Here is a 15,562-nt window from a genome sequence, read left to right as displayed (position 1 = left end):
TTCAATGAATCAACTCATTATCAAACCTTTCGTTGAATCAGGTGTGTCAGGACCAAGATTGGGAAACACTGGCCTAGAGCGTCTGTAGACCAACTGTGCTATACTGTACCTGTAATCTGAGCTCCACAGCAGCTGGTTCCACTGCCACACTGTTCTCTGAGGCTGGACAGCTCAGACTCCAGCATCTCCAACCTGCTCAGGATGTCCTTCATGTCGTGCATGGGGTTGTCACAGCCGCACGCCTGCTTGGGAATGTTGATGCGGTGGGTGAACACGATCTGGTTCTCCCCGTCCACCGTGTGCTCCAGGTGCTCTGTGGTCTGCATGTCCGACTGGACTGGACTTCCTTTGGGCTTGATCTCGGTTCCTCCGGGGCTCTCCACGTCTACGGAACACAGGGAGCTGGAGGGGACATTGATGTTGTAGATGTGGTTGAAGACCACTGGCTGGTCAGGGTGGGGCAGGGTCATGTTCTCAGAGGTGTCTCTCAGGGTCTCTCTGCGGTGGCGGATGATCTTCTTGACCAGGCCAGCGCTGGAGAGCTGGAGCAACACGGTCACGGTCACACAGCCTAGGAGTAGGCCTTTCATCACCATGATGACCAGGTCCTGTCAAGTCCTGCTGGGAGAGCTTGTGATCTGTCAGGAAAATGGAGTCGTTCTATCTGTGAGATGGCGAAGATGCCCTTGTATCCTAGAATCAAAGAAAAAAAGAAAGCCTAGTGTGAATCGAAGCCGAAGGTTCAGATAAACTGTATGTAAGAGAGAGTAGGGAAGATAATAGGAGAACATTGGAGAACAGTAGCTACTTTATCTATTTATAAAATATTGAATGCACAATCTCAACCCACTCTCAATTCTCAAGTTATGAAACGCATTGTTCATCTTGACATTTCTAGTTTGCCCTTACTAGCCAGTATGGATCTGGCAGGGACCAACACAAAACAGCCTGATTCACTTCAGATCATGTGGCTACAGTGAAATGTCAAAGTATCCTACTAAAAGCAATTAACATTCCACAGTCTCATTTAACAGAATACCTCCTCCAATACGTGATCCTGTTGCTGCCTGTCTGTCTGCCTGTCTGTCTGCCCTGCCTTTCTGCCTAGTTATCTCCTTGCCTGCCCGCACCCCATCTCAACCCCCCTGCTCACAGTGGAGGAGACAGACATTTTCTCTGAGGACCAACACGGCAAGGGCAATTACTGCAGGGGTGGCGAGTTGTGACCTTGAGTGCTGCGGGATTTTATTCTCTGTCCGGGTTTCTCATGACAGGCTGCCATGAACGACAGGCAACACCTGCATGTGGGGAAAATGGAACTAACCTTCTCCCTCCCCTTCCCGACGCCCCAGACCACAACCCAAGCTGACAGATTAAAACCGGTGAGGGGGAGACCATCTGCAGGGTTCCGGCTAGCCTAGCAGCACACCGCGCAGGGTTGGCCGGGTGTTCAGGGCTTGCATCCCAAATGGCACCCTATTCCCTTTATAGTGCATTACTTTTGACCAGAGCCCTGGGCTGTAAAGGGAATAGGGTGCCATTCGGGATGCTCTCCAGACGAACATTCAGTTCAATTTGGTAACATGATTCTTTCCACACCAAAAGTTACTGGGCTGTTTCTCTAGGCTCCCAAGACATGTTGCTTCTTTTAAGAGTAACGGTCTGCTGGAAAAAGTGCTGAGGTTGAGTTATGGTTTGGAGGCTGGCAGTAAAACATTGTGGTCTGTCCTTTGATCTCGTTCTTACATAAAAAAAGACATGTTAGTGAAAATATGCCCCTCTGTGGGCAACAGAGCTTGAACGTGGAGTGTACATTACATGTTCTTTATCAACAACAGAACAAATCTGGACATATGGAAGGGGTTTGTAAAGACAAAGCTGAACAATCAGGAATTAAGTAACTTTGTGTAAGTTAAGAGTGACATACAATCCAACATGTGTTTTTTACCTTCTCATTATTGGTCAGTATAAGGGGGAGGGTAAATACACATTTAACATGTCATTATTGGTCAGTATAAGGGGGAGGGTAAATACACATTTAACATGTCATTATTGGTCAGTATAAGGGGGAGGGTAAATACACATTTAACATGTCATTATTGGTCAGTATAAGGGGGAGGGTAAATACACATTTAACAATGGATTTCCTGCCTTCAAAGAAGAGGTGTTTCCCCCTAGCTAATTACACACTAACTTTTTATTTTCATTTGACCTTTATTTAACTAGGCAAGTCAGTTAAGAACAAATTCTTATATTCAATGACAGCCTAGGAACAGTGGGTTAACTGCCTTGTTCAGGGGCAGAACGACAGATTTGCACCGTGTCAGCTCATGGATTTGAACTTGCAACCTTTTGGTTACTAGTCCAATGCTCTTACCACTAGGCTACGCTGCCACCGTCAAAATGCTGACACCATCTATTTGGTGTTTCTCACCTTCAGTAAGAACAGGTTGCTCTAAAAGTAGGATTGCTTTCAGCAGTCAAAATAAAATGTTCTCCATATGTTCCAAAAAGAGACAATTGTTGCGACTCAACACCAATTCAACATTAACAAGACATGAGCCCCTAGACATGTTCCATACGGGTACGTCCCAAAGGGCACCCTATTCCCTGTATAGTGCACTTCTTCTGACCTGGTCAAAAGTAGTGCACTGTATAGGGAATAGGGTGCTCTTTCAGACTCAGCCATGGATATATAATGGAGGGAGTTCCATTATCGTGGGGTGATGAAAAGGGGGTTACCGCCTTGCCGCAGACAGGGTCAGAGTGACACAGAATATACTAACGGTGTGCAGCGAATCATAAATCTTCTCTACACACAGAGAGCGGGAGCCTGACAGCCAAGACAGCCACTGGCACAGGGAGGTCATGAGCAGTAGCTCCTGTGATGTGAGGAGCCACTGCTCTGCTGCTCTCTGCTCAGTCTCCTGAACCTGCGCTGACGTGTGATTAGGCTGTCTGACAGATGAGCTCCAGTCCCAGGGATAGAACGAACGGGATCCCACGGCTGATCTCAGCTTCAGCAGCCAGCCCCTGATTAGACAGACAGGGATGAGTGCCTCCGTGATGGACGCACAGTAAGAGCACTAATGTAGCCTGCTGATGGGAGCGCTGAGATCTGGGCCCTCGGGGGCATGAAAAAGCTACTACCCCCCCCACCTCACAGGCATACATACAGGCACACACACACACACACACACACACACACACACACACACACACACACACACACACACACACACACACACACACACACACACACACACACACACACACACACACACACACACACACACACACACACACACACACACACACACACACACACACACACACACTTGCTCCGCTGTGCCTGAGCGTCGCAAACCAGGGATTAAATCAACAAAATAGCCAGAAAATTGCTTTGAGTTGCTGCTAGGGTTTTAGTTCTGGGCGGATGGTTGGCTTTCTCACTTTGGAGGCTGGCTGGCTTCTCTCCACATGGAACACTTAGGGAACCAACCCTCTCTGAGAGAGCAAACTAGTCTTTGTGCGAGGCATTATTTAGCAAATCTGTGGCTTTGGCGAAACAAGTGGAAAGGAACCAAACGTGTATTTCTCAAATATCCATAGACAGTAGTCTAATATATCAACTACTTGCAACCATAATTTGATATGCTGCAACGGTTGTTATTAGATGATCATTGAAATACACCAGACAGTTCTAGCCTTTTTCCCACCATGGGAACAGAGAAAACAACCTCTCCTCCTGGACTTCCGTCAGCAGACCCCTGTGGCCATGGCACTATGCTAATGCAGTTGGTTGCTGGCACACTCACTCGGACTTGACACAATTTGACTGCTGCTACTTTCTAATTCTCTCACTTTTATTTTACTCTATTGTTAGCTTCTCAGACGGCAACAAAGCCAGTTGGCTGCCATGTGGCCAATGTGTGGGGGGTTTTACCAGGGGAACAAGAACCTGCTGGCTGGCACACATATTTAGTGCAAGTGATCTAAATTAGCCCAGTATTGTAAGAGTGCCGCTGAGCCGGCAACACTTCAGATTTATATCCATCACACACAGAGAGGATAGCTGGGAATGGTTTCAAACAATGTCCCCTCTTCTTACTAAGCTTCTAATTCAAAACCAATTCTAATTTCAAACGCTGCTGTATGTACCGTGCCTCTGAGGCAACAATAATGCCTGTCATAGATTATACAACAAGGTTTCCGCCAACATACATATGCAAAAGTTTGGATTGGTTAGACAAAATGAACGAGACACAGTAAATCTCAAAACCAATGAAGTCAGCATTGGTCTCTGATCATACAGTATCGGTGATGGGGATCACAGTTATAAGAAATAGTGTCAAGTGTGACAGTGCCAACTAAATTGACATGATTTTGACTGATCAAATCAGGATGATCCTGCACAAATCTACATGACGAGAATCTCGAAATCCATATCAAACTGGTGAACGGTTTTGCCATGTGGGTGTGAATACAATAAGCATGCTTCTTCCTGTTGCATGGAAAAGAAGAGAGTGTACGAGACAGAATTGAGACCCTGCAGAGATTAAAGCCTCCTCCGTTTGTAACGTGGTGTTATTTCCACTGTCTAAACCACGTTTCCATCCACAGTTGTCATGCGACTAGAATCACACCGTATAAAAAATACACCGTGACAGCTGTGATGGAAACGGGCAGGTTCGGTACATCTCCTTCCCATACGGTACCTTCCTGACTTCCTCATTAGTGTCATGTATAAACCATGGCGCTGTGTTATCCATCTCCAAACAATGCAAGCGAAGATCCCCCCCCGTTACCATTACAGTACCAAACGTTCTTTCTTTCTCTGATAAATACTCCTTTCGTCTCTCCGCTGTGTGTTGCATTTGGAGTCTTGGAGGATCTTAATCCTTCAGTAAATCAAGTGAATGCACTTATTTAACACAAAGCAGAAGGAAGAGGATCAGGGTGGAATATAGGGAGTTAGCAAGAGGGAAAACCCGGACACTTCTACAGCCCATTTAAATCCATATAAGCTACAGTGGTGTATACCAATATTTGATTTCATTCCAAATGGCACTCTATTCCCTTTATAGTGCGCTACTTTTGACCAGGGCCTCAGGTCAAAAGAAGTGCACTATATAGGGAATAGGCCCAAGTTTTGACTTGTGTTAAGATTTGCACTGTAAATGTTCAATCGCTTAGCATCGCTGCTACCATTTCTCACGTTCACCTCTAGTTTCAGGGGAAATAAGCACAGAAATATTTTGTCAATGATTGTTTTTCCAGTGGTACCATGTCTTTTTTTCTTTCCTTCTCCCGTCTTTCAGACACTCAGGGCCGGACCTAGCCTTTTGGGGGCCCTAGGTGAGATTTGGTTGGGGGCCCTAGGTGAGATTTGGTTGGGAGCCCCCCGCCCCGCCCATTTTGCTATGGGAAGGACAGAACATTTAGCAATTTTATAACTAATTTCATGCAATTCTACTCTCGTTTTGCCATGGGACAGAGAGAAAGAAGGTTGAGACCATGACTGAGTTCCAAAAAAAAATATGCCCAGGGCCGGCCCTGCAGACACTGGAAGTTTTGAATTTTGAATTCAATCCCGTCAAGGATTTCAGACGTCCTATGCAGAAGCCAGGATTTCTTTCAAACTCAGCCCAGCCTGGCCCCCATGCTGGAAAACTTAATCATCACTGTAGTCTACCTTTACTAATACCCACTGTGCCATATGGTGCAGCCAAGATAAATCACCAGAAAACACCACTGTTCACCATGCACAGTGCAGGCTGTCACTGTGTAGCCCGTTTGGTGAAAGATGCTAGCTATCGATAGAGCAGGAAGGAAGGCAACCATCCTTCTGCACAGCAGGCACGTGTTTTATGACTTAAATGCAAGCTAATACAGATCATGATAGTTTGCTAATGATAAATAGAAGATATGCCTGTGGGATGGAGTATATGGGAAGCATTCACATGGCTGGAGCGTACTACTATCTAGTATCAGTAAGATGAACTCCACAACAAACAAACTGAATATTGAAGCAGATTGGCCCACTTGATGTGTAAAAACTGTAAATATTCAATGACTTCTTCAACCGACCAACTCCCCAGACTATACATCACCAGTATGTTAACACAGGGGAATGTGGAAAAGCATGCTTTTCTTTTCATTTCTGTGGAAATCATCAAGCTTGCCTAGTTTTGTAGGTCACCCATGACAACAACGAGCTTTCCTTCTTTGCCACACACACTATTCTTTAATCTGGGTCGCTCGTGAGGAGATGAATGAAAAGTTATTGTCTGGAGGATCTTTTCACCTTGAGAGACGCCATACAAAATGTCTGGGTGGATGGACCGGGCTCAATGACCAGGAAACGTTGCTCCGTCAAACAAAAATGAAACATGCCACACTGCCATACTAAGAGCATCCATTCATTGCAAAGCCAAGAATAAATCGGCAAATAAGTGACTCTCTCATCACACGTCAAGATTCATCTCTGAAGAGAAGCTCCTCAATAAGGCGGTCCTAGTGGCTGATATTGGAATGATTTATATGTACATAAATCATAATGAAACGCCTGCAAGTTGAAAGGGGTTCTACTTATGTCCTCTTCTGGAGCAGTTAAAGTATTGATTCGTTTCAATCCCCACCAAGGTCACAATCAGAGAGAGAGAGAGAGAGAGAGAGCGAGAGAGAGCAAGAGAGTAGCTGAGGACAGCACTATGGCTGCGAGTTATAATCATCAAAGACAAAAATGTATTTCCAGGACAACTCATAACATGGATTGACTGCAAAGAGGGAGACATGGGATCGATTGTAAAATTCAGCCCTCTGTTGCGATGTTGCTGCTCCTCAAAATGGGTTTTTAAAGTTATCACCTTGCAACAATGGAAGACTCTGTCCTCTCTGTCTCAACCTATCATACAGTGCACGACCTGTGCTGATATTGCACAGGGTTCAGGATGGCTCAGGAATTCATATTTGATAACACAGAGGATGAAGCAGTCAATCAATCTCATCTTATCTGTCCAAAGGGAGGGGAGGAAGGCACCGCATACTGTAGAGCAGGGCTGGGCAAACTTTTTCACTCGAGATTTTGAAATTCAACGGAGGGATGCATTTTTTGGGGGACCAATTGTTTGTTAAAATCAATTTGCCAGGGCTTCCCGAGTGGAGCAGTGGTCTAAGGCACTGCATCGCAGACCTGGGTTCGATCCCAGGTGGGGTCACAGCTGGCAGTGACAGGGAGACCCATGAGGCGGCGCACAATTAGCCCAGCATCGTCCGGGTTAGGAGAGGGTTTGGCAGGCCGAGATTTCCTTGTCCCATCGCGCTTTAGGAACTCCTGTGGCGGGCCAGGCGCATGCACGCTGACACGGTTGCTAGGTGTACAGTGTTTCTTCCGACACATTAGTGCAGTTGGCTTCCGGGTTAAGTGGGCATTGTGCCAGCGGCTTGGCTGGGTCGTTTTTCGGAGGACGCACTGCTCTCGACCGCCTCTCCCGAGTCCGTACGGGAGTTGCAGCGGTGGGACAAGACTATAACTACCAATTGGTTACCATGAAATTGGGAGAAAAACAGTATAACATCTGTTTTTCTTTCTTTTTTTGTAAATGTCTTGCGTGCTGGATTAAAGTGCCGTACTTTGCCCCCACTTGCCTTAGAGGGATGAGGCTAACTGAGGGGACTGACTGTGCTCATGACCTAAACCCTATAGGAGCCTCAAATGGCACCCAATTTCCTATATAGTGCTCTAGTTTTAAACGGAGCCCTATTGGAGTTGGTCAAATGTAGTGTACTACATAGGGAATAGGGTGCCCTTTGGGACACACCCTGCAACACAGTCCACTGCCTCCAAACAAGCCCTCTTAGTCTAGTCTGCTAGTGGACGACTGGACGCCGACGCCCCTTAGCCGTTTATTTTGTCTGGCCTGGACACCCTTAATAAAAGGGCAGTCGGTCGTGGCAGGTCAGGTTTGGGTTCGCTGATTGGATTGTTTTGAGCAGTCATAATAAACACACAATACACTTCCATTTGTTCAGATGAAAGGCCTGGTGGGTCACAACACAGAAACGGACCCTGGCTGGTTATCATGTCTGGCTGTTGGACAAGTCACAGTATTTCCGTATTGTGTAAATTTACATGGTGACAACTTCAGTTGAATAATTGCAGAAATGCAATTAAATCCCAAAAGATTAACTTAAGAAACTTTAAATTGTAGGCGACTCTCTTTTAAAATGCTGGCTTTCAAAACTAAGGGGAAAACATTCAAAGAAGCGAGAATATGAAATCAATTATGTGTTGCAATGTTTTGATTACTTCCCCTCTTGGCATATAGCTTATCAATTTCCCTCTTATGGGAAAAGCATAAAATTACACAAAATGAAAATTAAATCGAAATATGGTCTGGGTTTTTTTCTTGGGATGAATTGGTTTGGTTTCATATAAATTAAGGCCCATGTTATTGGTCCTCCATGACCCTGGTGTATCTGATGGCACACATAGCGCGGGAGTGGGGGGTTGGTGTGTTCACGTCTGATAAGACAGGCCGGGGGTGGAGGACTGTGATACCAGCACAAACACTTATCTCGCAGCACTGTGCTACGTCCCAAATGGCACCCTATTCCCTATATAGTCCGCTACTTTGACTAGAGCCCTATGGGGCCCGGTCAAAAGCACTGCACTATATAGGGAATAGGGTGCCATTTGGGACGAAGCCAATACACTGCAGCGAGATCACTTTGCCAAGGGTGAACAGTATCACCCTGACGGAACCACAAGGTTGCCCTGAAGCCCTCCTACCTTATCTGACTGTTACAAAAATAAACACACATTCATTTAACAGAAAAGCCATTTCCAAATCTGACATTGAGATACAGAGACAAAGTGTGATACTGTGAATGCACATGTGAGGGGAATGCCTTGGCAGATATCCGAAGACTCAATTCCATTTTATGTCAAGATTTCGCTCATCTCTGGACAGTGAGCCCATCAATGTTCTTCACTGCTTCATGGCCCAACGTACAGTAGGTCCGTCTCACGCTGCTCTTATAGCCCAGTCCAGCTGGAGTGGATAGATACTAGTCATTGTTCATGAGCTCTTTTTTTACACGTTGAGGACTGTTGACCTTCTGTTTATTAGTCTAACCTCATCTGCTGCCTTTACAGAACATCTAATCACTCATCTTTCTAGACGGTCTTAACAACCTAACCCTCCATTCATTTATCCCACTTCCTTTCCCTTAGTTTGAGCAATTCCAATCAAATCTGCTTGTGTTGAACTGTATTCCAACTGTGTCGTAATGTGGTGAAAAGGTATCTTATTGAGGCTGGCTGATAAACTTTCCATGTAACCGACACCTTCCGTCTCAGGTCACCGAATCTAGCTGCAAGACAAACTCGACCGAGATCTGATTGCAGTCCTATAACAAGAGAGCTAGGAGCTGTGTGGGCTTCATATTAGTTACCTCTAGAGAGTGATTTATTACTTAATGCCTACACATGCAAAAGTGACACTAGGATCAGACACGAGTGAAGGGGAAAAAAAATGGGACAGCATGATCCAATTCCTTCACAGACATGAAGACAGAAGATACCTCAGCTAGGCTCTTTAGTGGCTTTATAGACCAATAACCTTCCACTTCCTGGACTGTGGTCGGCACAAGGCAAGAACAATCTGGGTGTTCATGTTTACTTGGGAGAGGAAACTATCTATCAACTGTGGACAGAGAATTCCCTTTCCTGGAGAGGGAGCACCATGTCGTCTGGGGAGCGTCTCGTGGTGCTGCTCCCTGACTTTGCACTGTTAGTAGTACATTCAGACAGAGGAGAGGACAACTTCCTCTGTCCTTGGTCCTAGTTCCTCCCTCGCAAGCTGCACTGGCAGCAGTCCAGTATTTCCAATATGGCAAATGTGTTAACAATGTACAGCAGACAACTTGATGAAAAGGTACAGAGTAATAAAATGATGCTCGCTTCATTCACTTGCAAATTAATCAAAGGGATGTTCAGGTTATTCAAGGACATCCAAAGTACTGTGGACTTATCTTTTCAGGACTGAAAAGAGGGAGATTCTTCACAGCATTGACAGGCTTTATGACTTTCTCCCACCCTATTCTCTAACAGGAAGGAGAGGTTTTCCCACTCGGAAATCGAGGCAGGAATGTTGGCTGTGATATGAGGACATCTGGTTGTCCTTGTCGGCATGTCGATAAGGGCTGAAAGTGTGTCGCGTGTCCTAATGGGAAGTACTACCATCCATTCACACACTTGTATGAGCTATATAACCCCACCCCGGGAACATTATGCTATGGTGGGTGTATTCCAATACGTGGGGTCACTGGTGAAGGCAAAGAGTCACAGCCGTGTTATTAGCCACATGTGTTCATCTCTTGGACGCCTCCAATGCAGTGACTATGTTGGTAACACAGAGGCCCCGGAACACAGGCAGGCTGTGTCCCAGGGCTATGGTCAACAGTAGTGCATTATTTAGGGAATAGGGTGTCATGTGGGACGCACAAACCGGCTGCCAGTGCTTCCCCTCTACTCAGCTCACACATTAGCATCAGAGGAGCATTAAAAACCATCTGCGATTTCAGCACTTTAAGACATTGGATTCTTTTTGAGAGAATCCTTGTGTCTTTGTTCCCGTGGTGATGACTCATCTGTCGGGAGCTTTTTGTCTCAGAGGGGCCGTCACCATCAGGGGCCAATTCTGGGAGTGACATAGGAAAGAGGCCTTTTATAAGGCTTAATACATGCGTATGTGTCACTCTCAAATGTGTTCAGCAAATATAACATGAAAACAAAGCACAAATACAAAGCATGATACTACAGAGGTCAATTTACTGGATCGAAGGCTTAGTCTGTGTGTACATGAAGCAAATAGGTCCTCTCAAAGAGGTAGATTGATGCTATTCATTCATTGTCAATGGTGGGATTTCATGAGTCACAGGAACTCAAACTACTACAAGCACAAACAATTAATTCTTCACTCCAGAAAGGTTTTGGTCTTGCAGTCAAGCTCCACATTGTGGGCTATGTGTTCCCAGGTACTGGGATCTGATTAAATCTCTGTGTTGTAGCTAACATCTGGCAGACAGACATGCCCTACTGCCAGCGGCTGGGACATACAAGGTGATATGCACGACTTCCTTATCAGAAATACCAACACACATTTACCAACCTGGAATAGTCTAAATGAACCGCAGCAGGTCATTATCTAGTCAATTACTGAACATCATTCAATTCAATCAATGAGACATATGCAGGAATGTAATTATGTCATACGGTCAGTGAGAGCAATGACTGTGCAAAGAGACGCAGAGCGAGAGAGGGAGAGAGAGAGAGAGGGAGAGAGAGAGAGAGAGAGAGAGAGAGAGAGAGAGAGAGAGAGAGAGGGAGAGAGAGAGAGAGAGAGAGACGGAAGGGAAGGGAAGGGGGGTTGCAGTTGTTTGGTCCAGCAAAAAAAAGAAATCACCATTTGGTCCTGAGAATCATCCAAATTCAACTCATTTGCCATCCTTCCCTCTCCTCGTGGGCGTGCACAGACAAACCTCTTCAGGTCATCATGAATACACATGTAAAAACAGTTCATTTCTCCAAGTGCGTTGATTATCAAGCGTGGGGTGTTAGAGGAGACAGCTGTCCAAACAAAGGACATTTCCCCACTCATCTCTGGCACTGGGTGTCACTGTCAATGGATCCTCCCTCTGCACATGGCAATAGGGTCATAAAACATTCCTACCCCAAGCCTGAGCAACCACCGAAGGCAAGCAGTCGGCACTCAAACGCCACCAATCTGACACTGGCTGTACACACTTCAAGTATATGAGAAAGTGGTTGACAGAAAAACCTACATTGAAGTGTCATATGTCTTAGCTCACGGCGATAGAATAAAACCCACACAAATAAACCAAGGTAACTCATGTCAAAAATAATCCCACAAGCATTGGAATCGTGTGTGGAAAAAGTTAAATATCGGCCAATTAGGTACTGAATATCATTGTGTTGCATGGGTTGAGGCTGTTTCAAACGTTATTTATCTCCCCCTAATTTCGCAATTACCATCCAACAGACACAACCCTGGTATCCTGGGAGTCTCCTCCTTCACTGCACCCCACATCTCCATACATATACACACACACAGCACCTCAAAATACAGAGCACACCACACAAATATCTCCACACACACACACACACACACACACACACACACACACACACACACACACACACACACACACACACACACACACACACACACACACACACACACACACACACACACACACACACACACACACACACACACAGCTCCATACCCATCCTCTCCTCCACTCTCAGTCATCACAGTCACAGGGGTGTAATCTCTTTGTGGGACGTTATCGACAAACCCCCCAATAAGCTCCTTACATCCCTAATTTCTCTCTCTGAGCGTGCTGATATATTTGACATCTGTGAGGAGTGAGGACCACGTGCACACACACACACACACATGCTGAACAGCGTGAACAGTACATTGCTATAGGCTAGAGGGAGGGAGGGAGTCGGCGGAGCTGCCAGCTAGTACTGCGTACCGACCGTACAGTGAGAGAACCTGGAGAGAGGAGAAAGAGTAGAGAGAGCAGAGAGAGCAGAGAGAACAGGGAGAGAGCAGAGAAAGCAAAGAGAGCAGAGAGAGCCGAGAGAGTAGAGAGAACAGGGCGAGAGTAGAGAGAGCAACTCAAATGCACAGCATCTGTCTGTCTTCCGGGCTACAGAAGCCCGCTGTCTGCTGGCACACATTTCGTAGATTTACAGAGGGCTGGACAGACTCAGATCTGGCAGGCTGCAGCAGGCAGCACCCACGGAAACAACCATACCCCTATCTGTACTCCTAACACAACCCGAGCCGACCGCAACTGAACACAACACCTTGCAGAATTATTCAGTAGTTAGCTGATGTCTTGGATCCCTCAATATACACATTTTCCTCTGTTCAGGTAAGAGCTAACCTCATCCTCAGGCTCTAGAGAGAGAGAGCCGGATGGTGGAGGAGGTAAGGTAAGAGCTAAATAGTAGAAGCATGTCAAAAATGTGGTGAACAACATCCTTCATAAACTGTAAAGGGCACCTTTGAACATGTAAAGTCAATTTACTGTCGGTAATGAAGGTAAACAATAAAAGATCCCACTTCGATTGATGAAATCTATCTAATTTACAATCCACAGTTTACTATTTCAAAATATGTTGCTACGACAATAAACAGCAATTTCTCTGATGTATCGATAGAATATGCATTGATATCTACATATTTTGCAATAAATACGTCATTTCCTGTGAAGATTTAGAAACCAAAATCATGAAATTGATTGTATTTTCCAATTTGATACTTCTCTAATATGAATACAAATCCACAGTCACAGTCACACTAACACTAGTCTTAAATGATCTGATTACACAAAACCTAGACATCAGCACTCATTCTATTTCGAACAGAGCATCAAAGTGTTGCAGCCAGGTAAAGACAGGAGCAGCTTACCTTCTACTGAATTCACAGAATCTCTGCACTGGAGCTAAATCAATGTAGTAGAGTTGGGCTCAAATAAAACAAATGTTCTTGTGGGTCTGTCTTTGCCTTCTAAAGCAATGACAGTTATGTCATTTTCCCCTCTTTCTCTCAGTCACTCTATTCCTGCCACCTAGAGAGCCAGCCTGCTGATGCTGTAGCCAGTGAGAGAGAGAGAGAGAGAGAGAGAGAGAGAGCAGCCAGGAGATCTAGGGACTGAGTGAAAGAGAGACGGAGGGAGAATTCCCTTTCTCTTAAACAGTAGACTCTGCGGTCAGACCCCACTCCTACCTAGCGCTCTTAAACACCCCCCCACCCCTCTTACGGGAAGCTGAGGAGTTGAAACGGGATGCCTCAAGGCTGGCTCCTGCTCGCTCACGGTACAGAGAGGGAGAGAGAGAAAGGGACGGAGTAGACGAAGTAGACGGGGGGCATATTAGCCACAAAGTAAGGCAGCCAATGGGAAAAAATGAGTGAATGCAGGGCCACATTAATATACAATTTTAGACTTGAATATAGAAGAGAAATGCAGCTAGTGACTGCCTCTGCTTTATGATGATGATAATAATGGTGGTGGTGATGGTAATTATGATTATGATGATGCCAATCAGATCTTTGTCCTCTTATCCCTTCTCACCCGACTACCTTCCCCAAGTATATCAGGAGACTGAAACCTCATACATGGCATCATACAGAGCGAGCCTGCTCTCCCTACAGTGCTCCACCAACCACACAGCCCTTGATTAGTGTGTGTTTAGATACAGCCTGCGTCCCAAATGCCACCCTATTCCCTTTATAGTGCACTACTTTTGACCAGGACTCACAGGGACCTCCATCCCTCTGGTCTACACCGAGGTCTGGGGTGAATGTAACACTTCCTTCTTTAGGGTCCACTACAAGTATGCCAGTAGAGCAGAACCCGGTGGATGCTGGTAGCAATTACCAGCCGTGAGCTGTGCTGCACTGAGCATTTAGTGTAAACAGACAGCCCCACTTCAAATAAACACAGGAACAACCAACGAGGACGAGGCAGGACCCAGCCAGAGCCAAAGCCATACTGCTCCCAGGCAGTGTCCCCTAATTCCCAGGGACTTCAAAAGGGGATGTGCATCAAAGATATTTCATAAGAGCCAGAGGATCCAGCATGGAGAATGGAGTGACCCGGCCTGCAGACTAATCGGGAGCTACAAAGGCTATGGTGCTGATAATGGCCGTGGTGCATGGGGGGTTTACCTTGTGGAACCCCCATTAGCTTCCTTCTCCTCAATATATCATGAAATAGAGCTGCTGTGACAGAAAAAACCTTGTCAAAATGTGGCATATTCTAATGGTGCCAGTTTCTGGATGTTCTCTGTATAAAACAATCTGAAAATGGAAACACTTTCCATGTCTTCCTTCCTCTCTATGGCTGAATAACACTGTGTGTGTCCCAAATGGCACCCTATTACCTTAATAGTGCACTACTTTTGAGCAGGGCCCATATGTCTCTGTTCAAAATAAGTGCACTATATAGGGAATAGGGCGCCATTTGGGATGCATGAACAGTGATAAGTATGCCTGGTGTGTGAGGCAAGGGACGTAGCGGTGTGTGGTGAGGGGAGACAGAGAGAGAGGCTTTCTCAGCAGGGGACATGATCCCCTCCGTGTTATTGAGAGCCAGTGACCAGTCAGATAGAAAATATCCCCCTAATCCCATACAAAACCCAATGGCACATACTGTATGTAGCTTGGCCGCTGGGTAATAAAGCATATTCCATGACTCAAGTGGCCTGATTCATTTTGCTTTGGCTCCCCTGAGGGTAAAAGGGAAAGAGGATCTAGTCTATAGATGTATAGTTGTGTTAATAATCAGTGCTTAGGTTATAATCAATGCCGTCATTAACTATAGGATGAAAAGAAGCTGTGGAGCCATGTCTAAGTATAGCACCTGTTTTAAATGAGTATGTCTGTACACGCAGAGAGACCCTACGTTCCTGTGGAACACGTACTGCGACTCTCCATCTGTTCCTCTTCTCACCTTC

At 45.8% G+C, this 15,562-nt stretch overlaps 1 protein-coding gene across 3 annotated transcripts in view; it reads right to left on the bottom strand.

Moving 5' to 3' along the window:
• LOC118394089 (tenascin-like) overlaps nt 1-13,885 on the bottom strand; it is a 51,791-nt gene extending 37,906 nt beyond the window's left edge. For 2 of the 3 annotated variants that reach the window (XM_052461777.1, XM_052461779.1), the window contains exons 1-2: nt 13,515-13,823; nt 110-693 (exon numbers count right to left, since the gene is read on the bottom strand). In XM_052461777.1, coding sequence (XP_052317737.1) covers nt 110-596 — 487 coding nt within the window. In that variant the 5' untranslated portion in view covers nt 597-693; nt 13,515-13,823. Of the gene's footprint in view, nt 1-109; nt 694-13,514; nt 13,824-13,866 lie in introns of those variants that run through there. The other variant, XM_052461778.1, reaches the window with a different exon arrangement.
• Nucleotides 13,886-15,562: the final 1,677 nt, after the last annotated feature.

The sequence above is a fragment of the Oncorhynchus keta genome, chromosome 14 (genome assembly GCF_023373465.1).
Source record: "Oncorhynchus keta strain PuntledgeMale-10-30-2019 chromosome 14, Oket_V2, whole genome shotgun sequence".
In the NCBI taxonomy this organism is placed as follows: domain Eukaryota; kingdom Metazoa; phylum Chordata; class Actinopteri; order Salmoniformes; family Salmonidae; genus Oncorhynchus; species Oncorhynchus keta.
The sequence above is the reverse complement of the archived record's forward strand: the minus strand, read 5'-3'. Positions and strand labels throughout refer to the sequence as shown.